The 27,978-nt window shown below is 43.4% G+C and overlaps 1 protein-coding gene across 2 annotated transcripts in view; it reads right to left on the bottom strand.

Moving 5' to 3' along the window:
• Positions 1-799: 799 nt before the first annotated feature.
• Positions 800-27,978, bottom strand: part of HTR7 (5-hydroxytryptamine receptor 7) — a 904,402-nt gene continuing 877,223 nt past the window's right edge. For both annotated transcript variants that reach the window (XM_069611313.1, XM_069611314.1), the window contains one exon: positions 800-1,121. Coding sequence is in view for 1 of the 2 variants with exons in the window: in XM_069611314.1 (XP_069467415.1) it covers positions 1,064-1,121 (58 nt within the window). In the remaining variant the exon portion in view is untranslated. The remainder of the gene's footprint in view (positions 1,122-27,978) is intronic.

Raw genomic sequence — 27,978 nt, forward strand, 5'->3', positions numbered from 1 at the left:
GCAAAATAGTGATGGGTCTTGGTATTAATAATAATTACAAGCAGTACTTGCTCTCCAAAACATGAACTCAAAGGTCATTTATACCTCTATTCTTCAGAGTGCCATGGCCTGATTTTTGGCCCTCTTCTAGTAAATGGAGTTTTAAGGTTGAAATCATTCAGTTTGACATTTGTGGCATTGTTTAATCGGACATTAAAAGTGGGTTTTAAACATTATTGATGATGCCACACCAGATGCTACAGAGATCAAAACCATTGTGTAGGTCACCGTAGAGGGCTAAGTAAGCTGCAGGATTTGCGCCTCAGCTGCTATTGACAAATGCTAGAAGCATTTAACCAGCTAGAAGAAGCTAACAGCTCACACAGTATTAGTCATATGATGACCTGCCCTTCAGCTTGCACGTTCTTTGAACTGGGCCTGACACACATTCATGCCTATAAACGTAAAATGCAATGAAGAACAGTGGAAGAAAAACGATTGTCATTGTATGTTTGTGTTACTGTGCCTGCAGAATTTGTCAAACACATTGAATTCCTTTTTTAAGTTTTGGTCAAGCACAGGAAAACCTTTATTGATGGCATTCTGACTTAACCAAAAAGTGGACACCGGAATTTGAACCTGTTCTGCGAACCTGTTGGACCAAAAATATGAAACACGTTGAATAATAATTGCCCTATGACAGCATAATCTTGTAATTCATTATATCGATACATGCCGTATTTATTGCAATTTGTCTCAAATATAAATGTAGACGGTTGATGTAAATAGTGTTGTTACTAATAAGAAAAAAACTAGGCTGTCATCTTCAGGAAATATTTATTTTTCACATAGAATTTCTAGCAAGGTTTTCATAAAAGCAAATTGATCACTGTCTAAAAAAGAAAATAATGTGATTTCGCTTAGTGAGAAGTTCCTCAACTGTATAACATACATTCAAAAGTATAACCGTCCATCATGGGCAATTACTGAACATCAGAGAAGTGTTTTCCTTTCCGACATTTCACGATTGTTCTAAAAGGGAACACCGCCATTTTATGAACAGAGCAGGAGGCCAAGGGAGGGCTTATACATGAAGCCTGCTGATCAGCTGCTCCTCAAGATCTTCCCGTGAGTAGTTTTTGCTGTAAAAAAAGAATTGAAGATGAGTTAGGTGCAAGCAGATGTGAGGAGGCACATAGGCTAAGTAATGAAACAATTAGGTATTGTGTTGCTAGATGGAGGTGGGGTACTGTATTTGCACAGAATTCTCATTTCTTCATGGAATTTAAAACAAGCAAGGATCCTTTGATTTCCTTTCATTTGCACCATAGATTCATTTAAAGTAGAATTTACCAACCCAATGCTAGGCATTTGATTGCTGCAACTGTCAATGCAGTCTAGCATTGTAATCACTAATGCAAATGCTAGCATTCCAGTTGCACATTTGTGTTGGATTCAGTGTCTGCTATGCATGTATTTGAACATCTAAGTTGCATTCTGCGCTTGTGCATTCCTCCATGCAGAGTATTAGCCAGAACGCACTGAACCAGCATACCAGCGCATGCAAAGGATGTTTCAGCGCTTTTTCTGTTGGCATGCATTAGGAGCTGCGAGGGTGACACTACACAAACTGTGTTGCTTCTACTGCTTGATGGCCTATGTATACCACTGTGAGTGCCACATGCTATTACCGTGACTGAATAAAAGCTGCATAACCGTCACCATTGCATCTGAGTGATATTTGTTGCTCCCCCATTGCATCTGCCCCCTTCATACTGACTACCATGGTCATTTCAGTGGAAACGAGAAGTGGCCTCCGACTGAGCCTAACTCTCATCTTGGACCATGGCACAAAGGTAGAGTTTGAGTGCTACCTTTTCTCAATCTCTATCAATAGACCATGCAAAGAATAGCTCCACTGCCCTTCTTCCCCCACTCTGGGTCATCCTCCTGTTCTGTCATCAGAGTGCCTGGGAACTTGTGAGCACTACAGTGAAGCCACCTATGCCAGTGAATTAATTAATGGAAATATTTTTTAAAAAAACATCATTTTGTCTGGCTTTAGGAACAAAGACATAAAGATAGGCCCTCATTCTAGGTATGGCGGTCCGGTAATAAGGCTGCCGGTAGCAACGTACCGCCACCTTTTCCAGACCCCCATACTACAAGAATGCCAGTAGGAGCCACCGATCCCCCAGCAGGCCAGTGCTTCAGTGACCCCATGTCCACCATGGAATGGGGATTAAACCTTAAAACCAATGCTTGTGATATCCTGGTGGCACCGGGATATCACGTGGCAGTAAGGGTGTTATAGGGTTGCTGGTAACCCACTGCATAGCAGCAGATTTTACCTGCAACCCGTAATGTGTCCTATGTCTGTTTTCAAAATTGCTGAGGTATCTGAATAGAAAATAAAATTTGACCACAAAGTGAATATCAAACTCTAAAAGCACAATTTCTATGCCTTAATAAACGCACATGAATCCATGCAGGACTTTGTCATGGACCTAGATGCATTAGTCCACTCGTTTACATTTGGGCTAATGGTTGATTAACTTATTCACAGCCAATTAATGATATACTTCAGAGACTATAAAGTTCAAGAAGTCTGATGGCTCAGCAGAGGTCCATCTGTAGGTGGAATTCTCACCATAGAAAAAAGAGTGTTGAAGTGTTAAAGCACTGCATGAAAAAAGTCAAGACCCCAAAAGTAAGGATTGTGGGTGCACAGGTAATCGCACTCAAAACACAAATGTACATTAGCCGGCAGTGTGTGTTTCAGATGTGGCAGATCTCACATAGCAAAGACTATCAGGCAACCGATAAGGACTGTGCCGTCTGCACTTTGCTACGGTGTGCAACCCAAAGCCACACAAAATGTAGCAGTAGTGGACTGTGGCTCTGAATCTGATGAACTGTTGGAAGCAACCTCCCAACTGGACCTCTTAGTATCAATCACTTCCTTGCGATGTAAGAGCAAGAAAACATTCTCCATACTGGAAGGTGTTCCGCTAACAGTCATGACTGATTTTTGCTCGGGTTACATAATTGTTTCGGAAAAGTGTATCTAGAGCTTTCCGATCAAGATGGACACACATTGTTCAAACCAGACCTAAATCCAGGTGCCTTTGAAGATGCGAAAATAAGATTAATTGGATACAGAGTGCATGAGTTCAAGTTCAAAGTCAGGTTTGTTATAGGTAATCTCTGTGTAGCCAGGACTGGCCCATCAATCGTAAAGTGGCAATGCCAAGGTTCACTTCATATACATCTCGATCTGTGCTGTGATGACTATGGGTAGCTCAGGGCAATCATACACCAAAGACATTAAGTATGGTTCCAACAATGTCATTATGTAGGTGAAAAACGGGATTTCAAATTCATTTTGATAAATACCTGACTAGACGAACTCTATAACTGTAGTGGGACTGCTGAAAACTAAAGTGTCACGATTGGTTCAGCTAAATAGTGATTCCTTAGTGACCCAGAAGTTCTCTTATGATAAACATAGCAATCCAAAACCTATTTTAATAAGTCCTCGCCCCTCCAGGGACACTATACTTCCAAAAAACTCAAAAGGGTGGGGCAACAGAAAAATCTCATACCTAACATTGTCTGTCTGTAGCCTTCTGTCTACACTAAGCTACAAATCCAAAGAGCCAAAGATTGTTCAAAACAGTTTGAAAACCTACTCTTCAAGCCCATCCATATTCTAACACACCCAAACAGACATCTCACTTGGTTCTCTCAGGGTTTACAACAGGCCTGTACCTTGTTGTATTCAGTCTTCCAAACTGGTTCCTTTTCTAGACCTTGGATTTAAGGATTCCCAACAGGTCCTTAGATTTGAGTATTTGTGAAAGATCCCTCCTGGTCCTTGGTTTTCAGGATTCAAAAGGCAGCCTTCTTAAAGCATGGGCTTCAAGATTCATGAAATGTCATTCCTGGACCTCGCCGTCAGGATTCATGACAGATCCCTTCTGGACCTTGACTTCAGGATTCATGACAGGCCGCTCAGGGACCTTGGCTTTAATGGGTATTTCCACTCTCACACCCAAGGACATTTTCATGTGGCTGAAATATTCTGCACTTCAGCTGTGGGCCTCTTTCCTAGGCGTCACTGATGGAAAGCCTTTGGCTTTCCGATTCCTCAGGAAAAGGAGGGGCTCTTGTGCCCTCCTGGGCATCCTACCTTCTCCAAGGCTTCCAGAGCGTAGCAGTTCTCGCTTGTGGGTGTACCTAGGCTGGGCTGTTTCTAGAAGGAGAATGTTTGCTTTTGATTGTTGGGAGTTGTGTGGCACAGGCAGATGTTTTAAGTTTGGGTCCCCTCTGAATGTCTGAATAGAGATGATGCCGTCTTAACTGTATCTGGTGTCTCTATACTGGTAATGAGTGGTCATGAGGAGCATAACATGTACTATCAGCTGCACCACCTGCTCCATGAGCACAACATTATAATTCATCTGACCCAGCTCTAACATTCAGCTGTCAGGGGGGAGTGGGGTAGTTAGGCAAAAGGCTCTGCTAAAAAAACACCTCGCATTCACAGGAGAGGTTGAGGGTTTAGAGAAAGTGCACAACAAATGGCATTGCAGAACTGTGCATGGTAGCCGTAAGCAATCCAGTAACACTGGCTCTAAAATATCAACAGCAGTAACATAAACATCAGACTTGATGCATGCCAAGAGGCAGCCAAAATAGAAGAAGTCTAGACCACACTGCTCTATTCCACAATGTTGCTAGGCAAGGAGTAACACCCAGGAGGGTTACATGTTTTATGGACACTCATGGCTAATAACAAGAAGAACAACATAGCAGGAGACCAATGCTGCAGGTAGTGGATTAATGAATTAGTAAGACATGGAAGAATAAGTGAAAGAGTAAGCAAATAACGGCTGGGGTTTGCCTGGCTCAACCATCATCCTTCTTCCTGGAACCAGGTCCACCCACAATTGTAGGGAATAGATGGAAGAAAATGTTTAATATGTATTTGATAGGTACACGGAGTCTGCTGCAGAGTCTTTTGGTCGTGACTGGGAGAGGCTCTACAGCGTTTTGCTCCTGTATTCAGCTTACATTTGCAAGATCTCTTGTCCTCTTTCTACCTCCACTAATTGCAGCTTGAAAATACCCAGAAAGCCGAGGAGCGGCCGCGGAGTCTGCTGCAGAGTCTTTTGGTCTTTAGGCTCTGCGGCGTTCCCCACGACTCGCTCACATACGGACTTCAAAGAAGCTCCAAAGAACTCTAGAGAAGGACATCTTTCGAGCTGACCCTTTGCCCAATTCAACGCTCCTCCTCCTGCTCGCCCGTCTGCATGGCGAGCGTGGTGAATCCCTCCGCCCCCTTGATCCCATCTGCCCCCCCGAAGAGCTACTCCCCAGCGCTCCCCTGCCCTCCCCTTCCCTCCCCTCCCGCCGTGCTTACCTGACACAGAGACCCATCTCCGGCCCCTCCGCCCCCCTCCACGCCCGCCCGCTTCCTGCTACCTCAGTGACCTAAGCTCGTTCCTCGTAGGACATCACTGTCCAGAGCCCCACGCTGTACTGCGACTTCCTTCTCCCATCCCCTCACACAAACCTCCAAAATCCCTGCACCGCCCCGCGCAACAACAATACTACGTCCACCCTTTACCGCCGACCAACCCAACAGCAACAAGATCCCTGTTACGACTCTTTTATTCTTTACCAGTGAAATAAGTAGACAACGTCTGCATTGCCTCGGCCTCGCTCTCCTCCTCGCGAACTTCGCTGACAGCGATCTCCTGGTAAATTAAACAACGACAACTACTATACCCCCACTGCTTGGACTCCTCTTCTCTACTGGCGACTCCTGCTGCCAAGGCTCTTCTGGGTGGAGAAGGACCTACACCTCCTGTACTTGCACAGCCTTGATTCCGTTCCTCTGCATAACCTTTGACCCTCTACGTGAATCACCATTCTGCTCTAGCTACAATCACAGATTGCAACCGTTTCCCCTTCTTTTATTCTTCTTGGAACTACGCGGATCTCATTGCTATTTGAGCTAACTACCGCTACACTCGAATACACTATCTGGGTCCCACTACCCAACCACCTATACAGACTAGTACCCAAGCCTGTATCCTGCTAGAATACCATCCTACCTCTAAAAAACGCATACCAGCAAGAAGAATATACTACCACTGTCTCAAGTGGACCACCTTTACCTGCTGAGAGACCGAAAGGGTCACTCCCTTGGATCTCAACAGTGTTTTTCAAAACCTGCCCCACAGGAGACCGTAAGGGTTCGTCCCTTGGATCCTGTCATTGGCAGGCTGAGTGATAAATCCCAATTCAGCCCATAGCGGCCAAATCTGCTGAGAGATCGAAAGGGCTTGTCCCTTGGATCTCAACAGAGTGCTTCAAAGCTCAATATATAGGAGACCGAAAGAGCTCGCCTGCCTCTTGGATCCTATGCTCTACAACTGCAACTCCAGACTACAATCTTCTTATATAGTGTCCAAACCTGCTGAGAGACCGAAAATAATTTTTCCTTGGATCTCAACAGAGACCTCCCTGCATCCTCTTCATAGGAGACAGAAACGGGCCGCTCGTTGGATATAGATCTCCACCTAGGCGATCAAAAGTCCACACCCTCTGGAACTGGACAACAGACTGCGACACAGGCCATAGACCAAACAACGAAGAAATGTCGGCAAACCGAACCAGGCCAGAATCAGTTGTAAGACCTAAAACAAGACTGAGATCTAAACTCAACACAGCAGCTACGTCCCCCCTGGACGCTTCACAATTAACTTTGGAACAATCACTCTCCAGAGTACAGCCAACAAAACCTGTACTGAATCGCCATAATCAAAACCCAGCAACCCCTCAGTAAAGACGATCTTCTTAATTTAGCAACCAAAGCGACACACCAGATGAATGATCAACCAACTGAATTGAATCAGATTAACTTACAAGCACAAATTCATAATAGCATCACTGCAACCGAACATCACATCATGCAAGTCTTAGATATCAACAATGACCACGATATGGCCTCTGGTCGACCAGGCACCGTTCCTGTTCAACTACCCGATGAGTCTTGTCTATTAGAAGACCTCCCACGAAGGCATGAAGAACAGGATTGTCAATCAGCACCGATGCCTCACAAATCACACCGGCTTCATCAATCAGACACATATGAAACGGTAGAAAACGAAAAACTTGAGCCTATTACAACCAATATGATGCTCGATGATCCCCCGCAACAGACCAGCAACATGAACTCTTCAACTCTACAACCACGATCCTCACGGCCACAACGAAATACACCGATCAACAGTGTACAAAATTTTGACCCACGCATAACTCATCTGGTGAACACAGAAGATCCACGGAAGACTGAGAAAGACACAAAGACCCATGAAGTTGCTAACTCTCAACCAAAACCAATACGAATCCACAGCATTGTAGGAGCTCTTCCTACTGGCGAGTCCCAACAACTGAATAAGGAAAAACAAAGATGAAGCGATTGTGACATTAACACACCCAACAGCCACCTCCCCAATAAAACACAACTAGCGGAAACCGGAAAAAGCTCTAACACCTATGAAGTTGTCAAATCACAATCGGACAAATCAAGAATCACTACTAGCCTACGAAACTCACCAAGCAACTTAACACAACAAATGAAAAAGTAAAAAGCAAGACTAGCCAAACTGGCATGGTTACATACTCATAACTCAAAAAATGTCCTCAAGCTCCAGAAAATGCAAATAAGCAGATCATAACCAATGCAAAAAGACTATCATTGGATATAACAGAGATCGAATCAATCATGCTAAATCTTGACAAACAAAAAGAAATATTGGGCTCAATACAGGGAACCAATCAATCACACCTCACCTCAACTCCCTGCCTTACACAACAAATTAGAAAAAGACTGATCAAAAACGAAGTCGAGACAAACAAAACAGGAAACAATAACATCCCCTCCCGATTCATCTATGAAACAGATGAATCTTTCTATACACCTGATCCCACGACCAAATTTGATCAGTGCATGCCCCTACCGGGCTCATCGGAAATCAGATCCACCATTTCAACGACTAAGAAAACTGAACACGAGGATCATACCGTCCCTAGGATTCCGACTACCATGCTCGATCTTCAAAATATGCTCATCACACTACTCTCTCAGATGATGATACCGTTTATGAAGCTACATGAAACCATGAACGACAATATAAAGGATCAAGCCACCCTATTAGCAATGATTCACTCTAAACAGATCCACACTGAGAACTTTCTAACTACAATAGAATTGCGGCTTAACTTGGAAGCGGAACAATCCAATCGATGGCAACAACGCCTAGCTGAATTGGCAAGAAGTGATCGACAGGAAAAAAACAATCTAAATATTGAACTACTAACTTTACTTAAAGTGCAGCAACAACACCAACGAACACAGAAACAGATATTCCGAGCAACCAACTCCAATTAGCTGCTCAACCAATTGAGACACCTAAGCAAACAAATAGAGCAGAACAATCGGCCGGCACAAATGCCACACAACAGCAAACCAATTCTGCCACAACCCTACATTCAGACACTGAAGATGCCAATCGAATAACCAAAACTACAACAGATCAGTATCAGATCTTTTCAAAAGAAAGACCAGGCTCTATTGTGAAAGCAGCACAGCCTAAACCAATCAAAAAAAGACAAACAGGCTCTAGAGCATTTCTCAGAACAATAAAAATAACAGAAAAACCGCCACCGACAACAACAGAAAAGACGCAGAAACAAACCCATCACTCACTCACAGAGAAGATAATAGTCTGTCCGACAAAGGACTCGAAAATTCTTAATCCACACCGACAAACCGCAGAATCATCAATACACGAACAACCAGAAGAAAGGTCTGAACAAGTCCTCCAAGACGACAACCTTTTGAACCTCTCAACCCATGAACAGCATGAAACAGAAGACACTCACCCATCTACACATCCGGCAATGCACTCAAGCTTCATAATATTAGACGAATATAACACCGCCCACAATCCTCAACCGATACACACATATGAAGAAATTTCAGAAGGCTCTCTACTCGAAACTCAAACAACATTTCTCAACCACAGTTCTTGTGTCTCCTTACTACCAGAATCCTATGATCAAGTATCAGATGGTTCCTTCAGTTCGCTCACAGTATCCGACATTAACTGTTCTTGTCCCTCTTTTCTAAACCCGCTACAACAAAATCAAATCTACGAAGTCCATATTGAAAACAACATCAACAGAGCAGAACCATTAACACTCAACAGAACAAACACCCTTCGCCTATTTGGAGCAATTCCACAACTACAACATATAACAACAAACAAGATTCAGCTTATAACCTTCAAAGATGACAAACTGTTAGACAAGATCGTCGCTGAACTTGCTGATCCCCATGACCAAGAACTAATCATATCAAAACACGCACAACTACTCAAATTAGGATTCAATTGTTGGGCCTCCACAACAACAAGAAAGCATCCTGTGAGAAGGCTGACGATCAACCATAGCAAAAAGCAATCAGAGAAAAAAGTAAACTCAACCTACGCTGCACAACCGGAAGAACGGAACGCATTAAATCGACCGTTCAAAAGAATCTATGAGATAGAATCATCATTTACAGAAACTCTATCCTCAAGAAGCACAGTGTACTCTGAATCATACCAACTAAAGAACACAGAAATCACATGGTCACTCTGTTCATGGAATACAAAAGGAAACCGGCATTTGTTCACTCAGCCCTCTAATGACCTTGAAAATTTCCTTATCATATGTCTCCAAGAGACTTGGATAAGCGAACCACCAGCATGCGATGGGTTCCTGGCCTTTCTAAACCCTGCTATAACTAAAAAACAAGGAAGGCGAGCTTCAGGCCTACTTACATTGATCAAAACAACCCCTCAATGGAAATTTCTGGCGAACGAAAATATCAACCCTTGGATCCAACTAACAATAATAACAACGATGATGAAAAATCCAAAGAAAAAAACTGAGGAAACAAAAATTGCTATTCTGAATCTATACTGGAATCCTGCAGCTATCACTACCGATGTATTCATCGATGATGTCTTCATCACTATCGATAATTTAATTGGAACCTACCACAACCTAGAAATAATCCTTTGCGGAGATCTCAACATCCACCTAATCGCAAAATGGTACTCCACGACCTCCTGTGCAACTTTTACCTAAAGCAACAAGATGGATGAACGAAATATTGACGCGAGATCTCACGCTCTTAAACCACGCAAGGAACAATTCTACTCTCTTCGTTCCAACCTGGGCTAGAGGTTCTTCAGTCGCAATCATTGATTATATATTTCTGTCACAAAATCTGCAAGAATCGGTCAACTCAGCTCAAATGATAGTCTGTGAAAACAGTGATCATAACAAGCTAACAGCACATTCGCATCCTGTGATTAAACAAGACACACTCATGAAAACACCTACATTTGAACTCGACAGAACGTCCTCAAGACTCCGAATTCCACAAACAGCGATATCATCATTACCTATGAAACTACTTGCCTCCACTAAGACAGATCTCGAAAAACTGAATTACGAGTGGATCCTGCTTCCTTTCAAACAAACAGTCAAAAATTGCCCAAAAAGAAGTCACCTACACACATACAATTGTGAAATTGCAGAAAAAAGAAGGTCCTTGCAAAATCGTTAAGACTCCTGAAGAAAAATAAAACAGAAAATAATACTCAGATCTCAAAATTGAAACAAGAATATAACAACTGGAAAAAATCGCAAAAATCGATCTTGCTGTAAATGGATGCAGAAACTATAATGAAAACATACCAATCAAATAACACAAGGGAACTCTGGAATTTATTGAACGACAAGCTTCAAAAACAACAAAAGCTAATAGCCAACGTATCACAACAAACATGGATCACCCATTTTTAGACCATCTATGAGGACCGATCACACCGATCAGCAGAAGATCCAATCAACAAACCAAAATGGACAGTATCTGTCCCGTATGATGACCTCTTATCCATGATCAATAAGCTTAATTCTTCAAGAGCACCTGGTCCTGATGGCCTAACAAACGCTGTACTAAAACAAGATCCCCCGGCATGGGCAAACTTTATGTGTCAGATAATTGACATTTTAAATACACACAACCAAATCTCAACAACATGGAGAACGGCAACAATAGTCCCAATTCACAAACAGGGACCCCGCGATTTACCACAGAACTTCCGCCCAATTGCTCTCTTGGTCCCCCTTGGAAAACTTTTTGCAACAGCACTTCTGGACAATTCACTTCTTGGGCCACTTGTAACGGATGATTCTCAACACGACAGACAGGTTTCACTCCAAATGTCGGTACGAACATCAACCTATTACTATTACATCTCATCAAATAGGAAGCAATCAACAATAAGAACATGATCTATGCGGCATTCATCGACCTAAAGATGGCTTTTGACGCAATACCACGACAAAAGCTCTGGACAAAACTTAAAACATGGAATTGTCCTTCAAACATTTTGGAACCAATCATTTTACTTTACTCACAAACCTCAATAAAAGTGAGACTGACAAAACAAGGTTTGACTACCAACCCAATACCCACATTGAATGGCCTAAAGCAAGGTTGCCCTTTAGCAGCAACTCTTTACAACCTCTTTACATCAGATATTGAACAACATTTGACAAGCATTCAAACTAATCCACCGAAAATAAATTCAATACCAGTACCTCTTATGGCATATGCAGATGATATCATCCTGCTTGACAAAACTCCCTCCGGACTACAAGCTGCTTTGACATCACTCAGCAACTACATGAATGAAAATGAATTAACATTTAACATCTCTAAAACAAAGACCATGCAGCTAACAAAACTACAATCAAAACCAAAACAACAACCTTATTTTAACATCAATGGACTACGATTAGAAAATGTCACAACCTTCAAATACCTAGGCATACTAATAAATCAATCAAAGACCGAAGCACAATGGCTGGACAAAGTATAACAAAAGGCTCAAACACTAGCACGGCAATGATGCATTCTCCACAGGAAATATGGGAGATTTTCATTCAAACCGGTCATTGCGTACTGCCGGCAAAAATATATTCCGATAATAACATACGGAACTGAAGCAATGATGAACACAGAAAAAGTCAACTGGGCGAAATTCGAGTCAATCTTCTGGCGCAAAATACTATCTCTTTCGCATTCATATTCAATGCCGAGAATATGATATGAACTAGCAACACAATCCATCGGATCTATCGATTGCTGGAAACGACTAGATACCTACAGCAAAATACTATCGGACGCCAAAACCCCTGCTATTCAAATCCTGAAAACCCAAATAAACACCTTTAACAACACGGTGTTAGGAAAATGGAAAAAATCTATTACTAAAGAAATGGAGCAGGAAGAGATTTCAGAGGAACTCTTAATCATGCGCCCCCAACATGCCAAAACCAAACTGCTACAGAACGACTGGATCAAAACCATCCAACAGAAAAACACCTACAAACAAATGCTCCAATGTAACAGGGACAACAGGAAAATACATGAACCACAGCCATACCTGCTATTATTTCCTGATCAAACCATCAGATCAACATTTATAAGAATGCAACTGAACATCTTACCAACAAAATCCTACCTCGCTATAACACGACAAATCCCAAAAGAACTAAATTTCTGTCGCTTCTGCAAAATTGAAACCACACCGGAAACCATATTCCATCTGGTTATGGAATGCCAGTCACTTGCTCACCAACGCAACCAATTTGGCTCTTACTTTGATCTGGCTACACAACAAATGAACACAGAAGAAAGATGGGCTACCATTCTCAGTGGAACCAACAACAAATACATATATAATATCGCCCCCTTTCTGTCCAGTATCCTTGATCTAAACGGGAAAAAACTTTGAACTATACCAGAGCCTGGTTGTCATCTTTCTCTCTTTTTTTTTTATTTTTTTTTTTATTTTCTTATTTTTTTTAATTCTCTCACACCACTCTTTCTAATTTTTTTTCATTACCCCACATATCTTTCACAAAGTTGGAAAAGTTTGAGAAACAAACTAAAACATCAAAAAAAAAAAAATTGTTACATGGGGTAATAATTTTCCAGCTGCAAGGAGGGGGCCATTTTTACTACACAACTTGGGGCCTGGGGGTCGTAGCATCTAGAATGGGTTACCAGATCTGGGAGTGGAGGCTAGTAGAGAGACTGATGAATTTTGTAAAACTGTAAACAAGGTACAACAACACTTTAGTCATAAGACAAGCACAGTATTCAAAAGAAACATTCTTTCAGAGCACTCAGGAACCCACACAGCCCATGGAGAAAGATCTAGCTGCATTGAGGGGTTTGAGCAATATCTGTGACTTTGGTAATACAACTTTGTCTCTCTCAGGGATCAACTGGTATTATGCACCAATAATCCTGAAAATCCAGGAACCTCTTCTCACCAAAGACCACTCTCTAGAAAAAGCATGGAATGTTCAGCTTGTAATAACAATTTTCTCAGATGCAAGTGACTGGGACATTTTGCAAGTCTATATAGATATTGGGGGAATCCCGGGCCATCAAAGAAGACTATGTTTATTGAAGAACTGATGTCAGATTGGAAGACATATTTTGAAGTAACATCACTTGAAGAAAGACAGGGACCGGCTGACAACGTTTATATTGATGGAAAGGACATCATTATGAATATCAGGAGCAGGTCCCTGTGGACAAGCATCCCTCAAACAACCTATATTTCATATCTGGAACATAACTTGGAAGAGTTATTTGTTTCGGACATTAATCCCATGGCACAGGGGAAGGTAAAGGCTGATTTATTAGGCAAGTGTTCTGCCAAAGTCACCTATATGGATATGGAGTGTCCAGCATTGTTTTATATGATTGAAATGGGGTCCACACTGCTAGGCTAGGAAGAGCAAAGAGTCCTGCATATATGAATTGAGGCTTGGTCCCTGTGCCAGTAAATGTGGCAGAAGTGATGGGCAAGTAGACGCAAGAATACCCAGAGTATATAGAGATTGTTTGGGTGAACTAAAATGTTTGGAATATCTCATTAAACTCATCAATTATGCTAAGGTGGTGGTGGTGCACAATGTCTGCACTATTATGAACAGCATGTGGTTTGGCATAGGATTGAGAATTTACAGCAGCTTTCTCCTAATGTTTTTTGTGGAAAAGACATTTGAAAAGTAAAAAGTTTGTGTTGATTTCAGGGGTCTTAACAAGAGCTTCTGGGTTGACAGACACCCCGTTACTAATATTACAGAAACTCTTGCAACAATAGGAAAAACCACTGTGTTGAGCATTATGGACGGGTCTTTAGCATACCATCAAGTGACCCAAGCAGAAGAGTGCCATCATTTATCATAGTGTATCATACCTTTTGGGACGTGCAAGTTCTGGCACATGATGATTGGGCTTGCTTCAGCTTCAGGGGCTTTTCAAAGGATTATGGAGAATGCTTTAGAAAGCCTAAATACCCAAGCAGTGTTTCAAGATGAAGTACCGGTATCCAGAGGGTCAGTCTGAGAACAGGATCAAGCTCTCGGACAGGTTCAGAGGAGAAAGTGCAAGTTGGGGTTGCCTGATGCACAAAATAACATCGGAAAAGGTGTGCACAGCTTTGGGTTGATTGATCTTATCTTGTTGAACCCTCCAAAGATTAACAAAGATCCACTGCACTCTTTCCTGGGTTTGACTGAATATTATCACAGGTTTGTGAAGGGGTTTACTATAAAATCCACACCTCTTAAAGTGTTACTTACAAAAGGGTTACATATTGCTGGTCCAGGCAATTCAGAAGGTTAAAAGTGACAGTAGCAATGCACCCAAATTAGGTCATTTTCAACCTGACGGTTGCACTATTCTTATGGTGGATGCCAGTAGACTTGGGCTGGGGCCCATATTGTCTCAGTTTTCTGAGTCATAAGGGGAATCCTGGTTGGTTTTGAATCCATGCCTCTTAAGGGTGCCAAAGAAAACCACACCGTGTTTGACCCAGAAGCCATGGCAGGATCATCGCTAGTCAGCATGTCCAGTTTTAATCTTTGGGGGAATACATTAACAGTAAGGCTGGACCACAAATCATTAGTGCAGATATTCTCGTTCAATGGGTGGAAGAACTCATCTCCCTCGACATCCCAATGGCTTTTGGCTGTAAGTATTTTAATTGTTCCATGCTACTTGCCATCGGGTCAAGAGTGCTGCAGCTGATTGCTTGTCACATCTCCCTTTTCTCACAGTTTTGAAAAAGGTAACTCCCCAGAATAAAATGTGGTAGTAGCCAGTGTGATTCCACCAGCAGTAACTGAGGAAAGGTGGGAGAACTATAGCTGAGGGTGACATGCGTCGCTGTATCAAGGAGTGGATAGTTATGGGTTGACCTTGAAGGTCCACCTTGGGAAGTGAAGGGGGCCCTGGTATACAGTTAGGGATGAACTCTGTATTATAGATGGCAATCTGAGACTTAAACTGTGAACTCATACCTCAGATATTCTTGTGAGACAAAGTAATTCAATTGGCTCAACTGGGGCACTATTGTGGTGGGGCGATTATTCACTAAAGCGCATGATAAGGCTTTGCCCCCTGCCTTCCTCAGAAGAAACAAAATTATAAGATAAGAAAGGACACATTTGAAACTGCACTTTAAATTCCCCTGGTAATGCAGCTGGCACAAGGAATAGTTTGTTTTGTGCCACACAAGTAGGTAACTTATAAGGCATTAGCTTGCACAATGAGTGTGTTTTAAAATAGAATATATTAGGTGACAGGAAGGCATGTACACAAGACAGGGACTCAGTACACAAGAAGGGCAGAACATTGTAGGCAGATATGGTTGCTGCTACCGATAGGAAGGGAGATAATGTGACAGGCATGCACCAGGAAATCGGTAATAGCAAAGCAAATGTGTCTGCAGAGGAAAGAAAAACGTGACAAGCAGTTGCCATTTTAAATTGCACAGTACAGCTGATAATTGAGCTCTGTAGCTTTACGAGAGCTAAGCATGCCATTTGAACAAATATATTTAATTCAGGAAAATGCTGTGGTGGCTGGATGATACCTGCAAAAAAGGAATATCAAGGCCCATGACTCTGTGGGGGAGGGTTACATAATGGAACAAGATACCAGTGTGAGCGTTCAACTATTAAGGTAAATCAAGTTACGACAACACGGCAGACTATTTGAAGTCCATGGGATGAACTGAACATCCCAGGACATTTCCTAAGTGGCAGACAGATTAATGTCTCAGTGATCGGCTAGGCGTGACAGAGAAACGTGGATGTGGCTAAAAAGACAAATAATTACTGCGCACATCGTGAAAGCAGCATGATTCATAATAACAATATTCATAAATGTGTCAAGAACAGAATGGCGCGGTTACTAGAGAGGGCCAGAATTACTGAAAGTCCTTGAACCTCAGAGATATCATGGCAGAGATAACATTAGCTGTTTTATTTAATTAAGTACAAAGGCGATACACTTGTTCTCTCCTCCCATTTACATAAAACATGTCATCATGCTGCCAGTTCACAGAGAGTGTTACTGAAGAAGTAATTTAGAGCCTCCCAATAATATTCAAGCATGATGATGTAGCACATTTTATGGGATGTTTTATGGATGGGATCTTAGATAAAGAGTTATCCAATCATTATTGTGGACATATAGAATTATATATGTAGCTTAGTTGAGGGAACCAATGACCAGGAGTGATAGGTTTTCATAACTCAGTGATCATGATGACATCAGAATGACTATATAAACTGATGCTTGCTGTTGAAATGTTGGAGAAACCCTTGACTGAGAGCTTGGCTGTTGATCTTGTTTTCCCCCAGCTTTACATTGCTAATAAAGCTGGGTTAACTTGCATTTGGCATGCCACAATCCAGTCTGTGTTGGCTCTTTATTGGCAAATACCAGGTAGAGGGTTATAATGTTTTGAACCTCTGTTTTCACTGCGGTTGCAATCTCATCAAATGGAGACAATGGCAGGGTTACTGGCTTCTAGGCATGGATGTGCTAGCAGATAGGATACCAAGGTCATGCCGGGAATGTATAAATAGTGACAAGTCAAAGGTCACCAGGGAAACCCCTGTCCTGCCAGTTCAAGTTCCAAAGGAAGCATGGACTAAAATGCCTGTCAATGTGTTAGGTCTAACCCAAGTACTAGGATGGGGGGAACATTACTTTTGTTCTGATAGATTACCATTCCAAATGGATTGAATGGAGGGCAGTAATTGAGGCCTCCCTTTTGAAAATGATCGCATTTTCTTTAGGGAAGGTTTTTCTCATTAGTTTATCATGGATAATGGAGTGCAGTTCACCTCTGGCAAAATGAGTAGTCTTTTAGCAGATTTGCCTGATAAGTAGTCCCACACAACCCTTTATCATACCCTTGCCAATGGACTGGTGGAGAGTGTGAATTAGTTAACTAAGGGTGTACTGCCCAAGTGATTGAATGACTTTACTTGGTATTAATGTACATAGGTGTGCTTTTTAATGTGGAAAGGGGATGTGTTGTGAGTATCCATGCTGTCGGGAGGAGGAGGATTCTAGAAGTAGAATGTTTGTTTTCAATTTTGAGAGTGGTGTGGCATGGTTGGACGTTAAAAATGTAGGTCACATTTGGGAGGCTGAATAAAGATGACTCCTATTTACCTGTGCCCAGCCTCTCAATTATCTCCACCTCTCCGTCTAGGCTCTCCTGGCTTGCACTGCCTTCTTCCAGGAAGTTGTCCCCTAGTCGTCCCATCTCCTTCAGCCTACCCTTGTATCAAGTAGGTGTGTCTGCTTCCTCTAGGTCCAAGACACTGAACAAACATTCCAAGCCCCTTTTATAACAATGCGGATGTGGGGCATTTTTAAAAGTCTAACTCTGATTGGTTCTTCCCCCTGAAATATTGTATTCCCTCCTGAGGTTGGCCATTCCTCTTGAGACCCTTAACTCCCTCATTACCTGATTGTTGACTGAGGAGAGTGATTGGTTAATAGGTTAATGGCTTGTATTAGGGTTTGTTTTAAACTTTATCTTCAATATGCAGTACCATCTTGAAAGTCCCTGTATTGAGTTTGGCTGTTCTGTGGTGTTCCATGTCCTTCCTATCTTGGGAGGTTTGTTTTTCCTGTTCATGGGACCCATTCTTCCTGACTGAGGTAGTCTAGAAACTGAAGTCCTGTGGTTGATTGACAAGCTGAGTTATCCTGGGAAGAAAGGTGATAGGACTCCTTGGGATCCCTGCAGCCCTATGCGCAAGGCAAGCACACCTCCTTTACACAGTCAGTGGGCGGCCGGCCAAGGTACTCTCCCATAGCAGCATTGGCCGAATGCCACAACATGGACTCAGGAAATTAATCGAGCACACTTACCCTACAAGGGGGACTTGGCCTTTATGAGGCATCCTCCACTCTCCTTCTGGTCCCACGTTGGATGGAGGCCTGTTCAACCTCGTCCTCTGTCCCTAACTCCCCTCATTCAGGAGTGTGAGAGTCCTTAAATAGATCACATGACCTGGTGCCAGTGGTACACCAACCTACCTGTGTAGAGATAATGTACAGATATGATGCAGTGTTTCCCCTAGATTAAGTAACATAGCAGCACTACACACACAAAATACAACCAGGGGCTAGAGCCTTCTGTGATGAATCCTGTGGAGTGCTCACAAAGACCTACCCAAAGTTTCCTCCCAGGTGACCATGGGAATGCAGCCGCTTCCTGATGCTGACCCGTGGGGTAGTATTAGCTAGGAGGATCACCTGGGAGGAGAAGCTCAGTGAACAGGAGCACTCAGTTGGGTGAGATGTAGTATTTGTCTTGCTCAAGGAAGGAAATATAATTGATAGGGAATATGTAATGGCAGAGAGAGCTTTTATTTTCCCAAGCTAAATATCTGAATGTGAGTGAAAGCAATCATGCTGCAAACCCTGTTGATATTTATTTGGGGAATATAGTTAAGAAAAGAAATGAAAGTGATGTTAATATTCCTATGGGAAAATCAGATTTGTATATTGTGGGTTCCAGGTCCCACAATCCCCAAAGTACTGGGACGAAGAAGAGGGTTGCATAGGCACGAAACTGAAAAGTGCAATTTATTAGTGGAAATTACCTACACCTGAGGAGGAATGGAAAGCATTAAAGGCTACCTCATGTGCAGGCCATGAAAAAGGAGAAGGAGAAGAGTAGCAGCAGGAGGTAGAGTAGCCATGCTCTCTCCACGTTGCAGCAGAAGAAGAATCTGGTGGAGGACAGAGACACCAGGACCAGAGTCATGTGGCTAGAAGTTTCCAGTCCTGAGAGGGTCTCTACCAAGAGAAACCTTAATTGCAGAGCTTGTGCAGCATGAAGTGTTGAAGTTGGAGGCTTTCCTCTTGGAGACCGTAATTGCAGTGGCTGTGTGGTGGGAAGCATACATTTTAAAAGCTTTCCCCGAAGTGAGGCTGGCTCTGGTGACAGGTGAGCACAGGAGAGCCTGTGGAGCAGCGGAACCTACTTTTTTGAAGTAAGCAGGTTGCCAGACTGTGAGCAGCAGTATAAGCAGAGGAACTGGAGCTAGCAAGGCGACCAGACACACACACCAGACCCAGTGATTTCACCAAGAGATTGTGACACAGGACCGCTCCGTAACCGCTCACTTGCCAAATCTGGGTGCTTTAACCTTAGAAACAATACAAGCAGAGTGCAATTCAAAAGGAAACATGTTTCTGAATACCAAGCTTCCATAAAGTATACACATAATTATTTGTTAAACCAAGCTGACTTAAAAAGGAGCAAGTGGAATAATAAGAACTTAAGCACCAGATCAAAGGGGTGTGATTGTATGTATTTGGGTCAGATTGAAGGCCAGCAACATGAGGTGGCAAACATTTGAGAAACCAATTCAAACACATATTGCCAAAGCCAAAACAGAATTGTAACAAGGCACGTTAAAAAAGAACAACCAGTGCTAAAGTCAAGAGTGGGCAAATGAGAACCCAATTGCTTGTAAAAGCTATTGCCCATATCTAAAGAAGCTCATAAGAGGGACAGGTGTAAACCCACACTGCCAAAGCCAAAGAGGTGTCAGTGTGAAAAAAAAACATTTTCAACATTTGGCTGGCAGGAAGGCTGCCCTTCTGGCAGAAGATATCCAGAAGGAGTGGAGCATATCCTGCATTGAGTGTGGTTCTTGTTTTCCCTGAAGACATTCTTAAACTTGATGTTGTGAAGCAAAAGACATTGCTAGTTATTTGGAAGCTAGCTTTTACCACAGAAGTACTTGTAGTTAGTAGTTTATTCTGGCCTGGCAGGATAGTATACCAGGTCAGGAGACTTTGTAGCACGTTCTTCTGTTCTGGAAGGAGAGTACACCAGAGCAGAGAATTTTGTAGTAGTAGGCCTGCGTGGAAGTCGATGAAGTACTGTGGTGTGATGAAAAACCGTGAAGAAGAAGTGGTAGAACCACTAAGATTTACTGATGAGATATTAAAGAATTATCCTGACAAACTTGCATTGTGAAACAAGGGTTGTGTAGACTGCTGCAGAATTATCTAACATTGTCAAAGCTTGTGGTTGGTAAACTGTTGTAGAATAATCCTAACAAAGGCAATGTCTGTTGATCCTAATGAACTAAGGAAGTGCTCTTGGTTTATTAGAAGTTGTTTTGAACTCTTTGTATCACAAGTAGAAAGAAGAAAATCCTTGTCGAACAATTCTGAAGTATTGGAACTTTTGTTGTCAAGTTAGAATCAAAAGAACTGCATTTGAACCTTGTTACAAGGCAGGATCTCCTTGTTCTTTTGGAACTGTTGAATGGGAATGGGAATTCACCCACATTATAATGAGAGGCAGTTATCATGATGCAAACTTAACTGTTATATTTGTTGGTTTTGAATTGCCATATATTACCTTGTTGAGTTGTTGTATTTGCAAGTATGAGGGACAGAAACCTTTTCCACTGTTGGCCCCTCACACTTCCCAAGATAACAAAAAGTCAGGCCAGTTTCCTTCAGAGCATAGGATGTACTATGCTCTCTAGTAAAGTGAAAGCAAGAACATAACGTCATTGAAAACAAATCTGTGAGTCTCATAGCACTTACAAAGATGCCTGATGTTAAAGGACAAAGAGTTTGTGTCGACATATAGTATCTTAATAGTATCTTAATATCAATGTATGTGTGGACCACTATAACAGATCTCACCGTACAACAGAGTGTGGTGATATAGTTCACCAAACTAAATCTCGGAAACGCCTACTATCAGATTTGCATCACCCCAGACTCTCCAGCATCTCTGTGCCCTCATGCACCTGAAATGCATCTTCCATCCAACCATATGTCAGGCCTATCCTCTGAACCATTGATGGTCATTGGACGGTAACACACCTCCTCCACAACGTACCCATGGCCTTCTGATTCTAAGGTAATGTTCTGCTGTGTGGTGACACCCAGGAAAAGCACACTCAAACACTTGACAGAATGCTATGCAGAATCAGCAAAAGCGGTCTCATGTTCCAAAAAGAAAAGTGTCCAGTCCCACAACAGTCAGTGGAGTATTTAGGGTACAGCATTTCAAGAAAGGACATTGTTCGCAAATTCAGCTTAGTGGCAGCTGATTCGGTTAGTGGCTGCCGTTGAAGAAGCTGCTATACCAGAGTGCAAGCAACAACTCAGCTCACGGAATGCTGAAGTATTATGTTAAGTTTGTCAGAGACTTTTCTGAGAAAACTGAACTGTTTCAGAGCCTTCTTAAAAATGGTTTCGGTTTCGAGTGGATGAAAGCTGATCTAAAGTGTATCACTAAATAAAGTCAGAAGGATAGCCCAGGGGCAAGCGTTTGTCTTGGAAGCAGGACAAGGCAGTGCAACACAGGTTCGAATCCCAATCCTGCACTTAGAAACCACATGCTGGTATTAAGCGCGTTATAAAAGAACAATTATACATTATTATAAAGTAGCAATATGTGAGTGTTAACTTTCACATCCATATGTCTTAACCAATCCGAAGTCTACTTCTACGGAATTTAATTGAAAATATTGGCCTCAATGTGGGCAATGGAACATTTCCACATTTATGTGGGCAATGGAACATTTCCACATTTATGTGTAGGGGTGCAAATCCAATCACTCATATTCTCACAGCTGGCAGCACCAAGAAAGCAACGTCTCACCTAGCACGCCTAAGTGCAACACTGCCAATGTACATGCCTACAAATGGTTTGGGGCCAGATGACTTGAGTCTTCACGAATCCATAATATTTAGGAAGAACAGTATGTGCATCTCAGAGAGTTCCAGAATCTTCAGCAAGAGCAAGGTGTAGCATTTAAAATATATGGGAGGTCCACAGAAAAGCAGATCACAAGCCCCCCCAAAATTAGCACTGGGGTCATCATTCGAATCAGAACTACCAATCAGAAAGGGCGCAATTGTGCCCAGATCTGCACTCTAATCCTCCCTCCTGGCACTGGGTCCTGAGACTATGAGTATGACTCCCATTAAGTGCAGAATACAAGTGAAGTACTTGGCCTGCCATGGCCAATGAGTTAAGGGTCCATTTGTGATGGTGAACAATATGCTTTGGAAAAAAAAAACAGCACCAACATACTAGAATGTCACTCATGAACAGTGTAGTGTGAACTGAAACCACATGGTAAATGATAGTTGTCTATTTAATTGCTACCAAAGACACCCTTCCTATGGAACAAAGGCATACATTAGTTGTGAGAGATTACTTGTACAAATGGCTAGATGTTTTCTTTAGGCCTGAAATCAAAAAGTTTCGAGGACTCTTCCAATGGGTAAACTATTGCAAATACACACTATCTGATTATTGGTTTCAATTCACATCCAATATCATGGCCTCCCACTTAAAGGCATATGGAATAACATACCACAAATCATCTCTCTATCATCCCTGGGGAAATTGGCAAGTGAAGAGAAACAACAGATTTGGCAACCAGGAAGATGGCACCGAAGGGGTCAAAGAGGCCCTCTCCACACACCAAGTGACATTACACTACACTCCTGGAGTGTGACGTTTCTAGCCCGTGAGAGGAAGCACATCTTCTCCGAGTTGGGATCTGGTGAGGACAGTTGCAAAATCACCCAATATGATTCCCCCACTTAGCAGCTTCAGAAAGAAAGTGGAAATGGTACAGGACTGCAGCCAGGACATGTTAAACGGTCACCATGCCACTGTAGTTGCCCCATACAAAAAAAAGGGGGGGGGGCTGGGCAAAGGTCAAAATACTGACAAAACCCAAAGGAATGATATCCAAACAGGGTCTCCCCTGGGCTGGACAACAGCTACCTTGCAACACCAGTCACTGAGGAAAAGGACGAAAACGGAAAGTCAGCTGTAATGCATTGTACAGAAAGCACAACCAAACAACTCCCCACAAACAAGCTTCCAGAGACACTCCATTAAGAATATCAAGATTTTACACAGGATCCTCACCATATTATTCAAAATAGTGCCTCCTGCAACACAAAGCTAAGAACATCAGGAATCAGGAGAAACCAATAGTGAGACATCATAGAACACTAGAAGACCAGAATTACAAACAAGCAAGTGAAAAAGTGAAGAAAGTCACTGTGCAGAAGAAGGGCAACAGTGGACAAAGAGTGTGTACAAAACTCAACGCTTGAAGCACTATGAACTAAACCTTTACCACCTTCCACAAATGGAGCTCATATAACAGGCATCCTCCCAGGCATTGTGTAAGAATGAACGTCAACAGCCACCATACCAGCATGAATAAACATTAAGGGCCTCATTACAAATCGCCCGGTATGGAAACAACGGTGGCGGTAAACCCGCCGCCACCGTTGTTTCCATGCCGGGCGATCACAACTCCTGCAGGCTGGGAGGTGATGTTCCCGCAGGTCTGACCTGGCGGGTTTAACACCGCCCGCCTGCAGGCAGACGAGGAAACACCGGCAGCATAACGAGATGCTGCCGGTGTTTCCATGATCCCCATTCCCATTTAGTCCCATAGGACTCAGTGGGAATGGGGATTAACACCATTCCGCCTCCGTGATTCCCAGGAAACCGGGGTTGTAATGCCCGGGTAATTCCGGGAACCACGGAGGTGGAATGGTAATACGAGTCTGGCGGTAACCAGGTGGTTTTACCGCCGTGGTTACCGACGGACTCGTAATGAGGCCCTAAGTCTATTAGCAACCCCTCCTCCATCCCTCCCCCCATACACTTACCTTCTTTAAAGTCCATTTTGGGAGCAGACGCGCTAGGAACTCTTCTGTCCCCAGCGCATCCGCTCCCGATCTGTGATAGGCTGTCATGGTAAGGAAGAAAGGACTACATGTAGTCCCTTCTCTCCTTTCCATAGCGGACATTTTTGTAAAACTTTTTTTAATGGGCACCAGGGAAAGAGAGAACAACTACATGTAGTCCCTTCTGATGTTTCCATGGTGGCCATTTTTTTGTTTACTTTTTTTCAATGGCCGTCATGGAAAGGGAAAACAGACTTCATTTTCCCTTCCCCAGTGGTCATTATTTAACTTTTTTTTTTTTATGTTCCGAAACGACAGAGAATTTCAGAACAGAAACAAAAATGCTTTTAGTACCCATTGTGTTACTGCCCGGGGTACTAATAGCAATATGTCCTTCGCAGGGGCATCATTACCACTTCAGGTAATGCCCCAGGGCCTTTCTTAAGGCCCTCGCTTCCCTCAGGCCTGTAACTATGGGCCCTAGGGCATTACCTAAAGTGGTAATGCCCAGCCCTTCTCAGGGCATATTGCTTAAGTAGGAGCTGCAAATGTGTCAGACAAACAACCCACACCTGAGGGAGGCAGAGAGGCTTCATTCGCCCCCTCGGGAGCAGGCCATTAGGTGGAGGTGGACATGAAGAAGTAGCAGCAGCAGAAGGAGGAAGCAGCAGCAGGCTCATTGATGGCAGTCCAAGCAGAAGTTGGGGGAAAGAGAAGGCGCTGGGACAACTGCTGTTCAGATTCCAGCTGCTGGTCCTGATAGGGTACTTTTAACCATAAATCTGAAGTGCAGAGGTTGCACAGCGGGAAATATGCAAGAGGCCATGGCTGGGGTCTGGTGTGCGCCCGAGAGTCACAGGAGCAAGTTGAGATCCTTAGTCAATTGGCAGGAATGAAAGCAACGTCAGCTAGGGAGTGTGTCCATTTGGAAGAAGCCAAAAGCTGTGGAAGTCATGCAGCACATGAAGGGATCAAAGACAGAAGCTGGTGTGTGTCACTGTGTATTCTAATCCCTAGCCTGTAACAAAGTCAGGCCACCATAGGAAAGAATAATCACTTGCATGCAAATGAAATTTCTGTAAACCCAACCATTGATTGTTGGACAATGAATGTAACAAAAGTAGCACTCGCGTATGTGTGGAAAAGTTCAAATAACATTAATTGAATATAAAACTGAAGAAAGCAGCTGAAATACTGACCATGTGTGCCTAAAAGTGATTCTAAAAGTGAAACCTAACTGAAGAATAATGTGCAGCTGAAAACATTGTAGCATTAAATCCAAGTGACTGAACTTTAATAATTGTGAGTTCCAGGGAACACACAAGCATTTTCCATAGCCAAGAGTGATATAAATATTGTCCAAAGCCAACAGGGATACAAGCATTGTCCAATGTCAAGAGTGGTACAAGCCTTACCTAAAGTCAAGATGTGCACAAGCATTGCCAACAGCCAAAAGAGACTAATAGTAAGGCATGTATTTAAGTCAATGTGGCCAAGAGGAAGAGAAGGGGTGAATGCAATTGTTTTTAAAGGTGAAGCTGGTTGATTGCACTTGTTCCATAAAGTCTCCCCTACTCTGCTCTCTCCCCACTCACCCCCCCTCCATTCTCTCCCACCCACCTCCACCCTTTCCTCCTACCCCTCATCTGAACCATCTATGGTGCTCCCTGTTTTTTCCTATCTACTCCAACTGTTTTTCTATCGACTATCCTCCTCTTCTCAGTAAGTCTGGAAGGAAGAAGTTCAAAAAGGAAATCCTGGTCTCCAACCCAGGCCTCCCAATCACTATGCATACACCAGTGTTTCCTCTAGCCAGACCTTCACCGACATCCTCTTTGTCGTTACTTCGCCAGACCTATGGACTCTTCATATGGTCTCTGTACTCTCTCCTTTCTCTTCATCACCCATTAATCGTGGAGCCGAGTGGGAGGCCCTCCTGGTCTCCTTCCACTCTTCTAAGGTCATCATTAATGTTTACCTGAATGTCACAGTCTTGGTTCAAGGCCCTCAGGCCAACCTCCTCCTCTCTGATAGATTCTTCCCGCAACTTATCAATTTCCTATCCTCTCCCGCTGTCCCTTCTCTCCATTCTTCGGTTTCCTTGCCTCCACCCTCTGCCACCCTTAGGCTCCTTCTACACCTCTGCAGGGAGTACCTCTGATTTGTACCCCTCCCTGGAAGTCTTTCAAGGATGGCAACCTTCTCCACCTCGCAACTCTCAACTCTCGCTGAGCTGTAAAACACTCCTTTGACATCTGCTATTGGAAGAACTGAACCTCAATGTCATTGTGGTCTCACGGAAACATGGTTCACGGGCAGCTCTGTCATGAGCTTTGACACTCTCCTCCCTGATGGGTACAGGATCCTCTCAGCACCCAGATCCAACTGTTCCGGTGGGGATGTATTGTTGATCTTCCCTGAGTGGATTCCTGCCTCTATCATTCCTATGCATTGCCATTTTTTGCTCAAATTTCCAGTGCTACCTGATGACACTCAACTCATTTTCAGACTGCCCTCGGCCACCTCATCTCCCTCTCTCATCTCTGATTGCCTAAATGCCATTCAGGAATGGTGTGCCGCCAATGATCTCTGCTTGAATGCTAGCAAGATGGAGAGCCCCCTCTACGGGACACCTTCTCCATCTTTTCCCCTCACTCTCTGGCTGGCCTCCCTTGGCACTCCTCCTACCCCCACATGCAAGGCTAAAAACCTCAGGGTCATCTTTGACTCCACACTTTCTTCTACGCCCACATCTCTGAGGTCTCAAAAAGTCTAACTTCCTACTGCACCTCCTTAGAGGTAATCTGCCTTTCCTCTCCTGCCCCCAGAAGCTCACTGTCTCCCAAGCTCTGGTTCTCTCTAGGATGGAGTATTATAACAGCCTCTTTTTAAATCTACCTGCCTCTACTCTCCGCCCTCTGCAACTAAACCAGAACAAGACTGTGAGACTTGTCCTTGGCCTCAAGCCCTGGGATCGAATCTCTCCAGCTTTGAAATCCCTTCATTGACTCCCAGTGGTTGCAAGGATTACATTCAAAACCCTCTGCATTGTCCACAAGGCTTTCTGGGGCTTGGGTCCAGGATACCTTCAGCTATTCCTCCCCAAATACCTTCCCTCTCGAGCTCTTCGCTCCTCTACCTCTAATTCCCTCAGGGTCAGTTGCTTTTTTTTTAAGAAACAAGCTGGGGGAAGATCCCAATATTCGGCTGGGGCCTCCCTCTGGAACAGCCTCCCTGCCACTCTAAAACTTGAGGAGAACCATCTCCAGTTCTGAAAGCACCTCAAGACCTTCCTCTTTGGTTCTGCCTTCGATCCCCCTCTTCCCTGTTGATCTGTTCTCTCTTAGCACCGTGCCCCTGGCCTCCCTCTGTCACCTGGGCCCAGGTACCTGTTCACCCTGTGATCCTCTTGCACTGCCTCCTGGCCAAACCTTGCACTGGGGACTGCATCTGTACCCATACAGTCCCCCCCATTTTCTTCTTTTTCTGCACTTATCAGACTTACTCAGTCAGCTGCTGTAAACACAGCACTTGCCACTTGCTGGCTGCACTTACCACTTTTTATTGGCTCTATTATCTATTTATTTGTATTTATTATTACTTATCTGTTCTCCACTGCTCTGCACTTTCCACTCTCCCCTTGCATGCAGTTTTCCCCTTTCCCTATCCCATGCACTTGTGCATTCTCAATGTCACTGGGCTTAGTAAGATCGTTGTTTTGTTCTCCCCTGTTCACCTCCCTTGCCTTGTCGCGCTCTGAAACA

Source organism: Ambystoma mexicanum, chromosome 8 (assembly GCF_040938575.1).
Source record: "Ambystoma mexicanum isolate Mex_15411 chromosome 8, UKY_AmexF1_1, whole genome shotgun sequence".
Taxonomy (NCBI): domain Eukaryota; kingdom Metazoa; phylum Chordata; class Amphibia; order Caudata; family Ambystomatidae; genus Ambystoma; species Ambystoma mexicanum.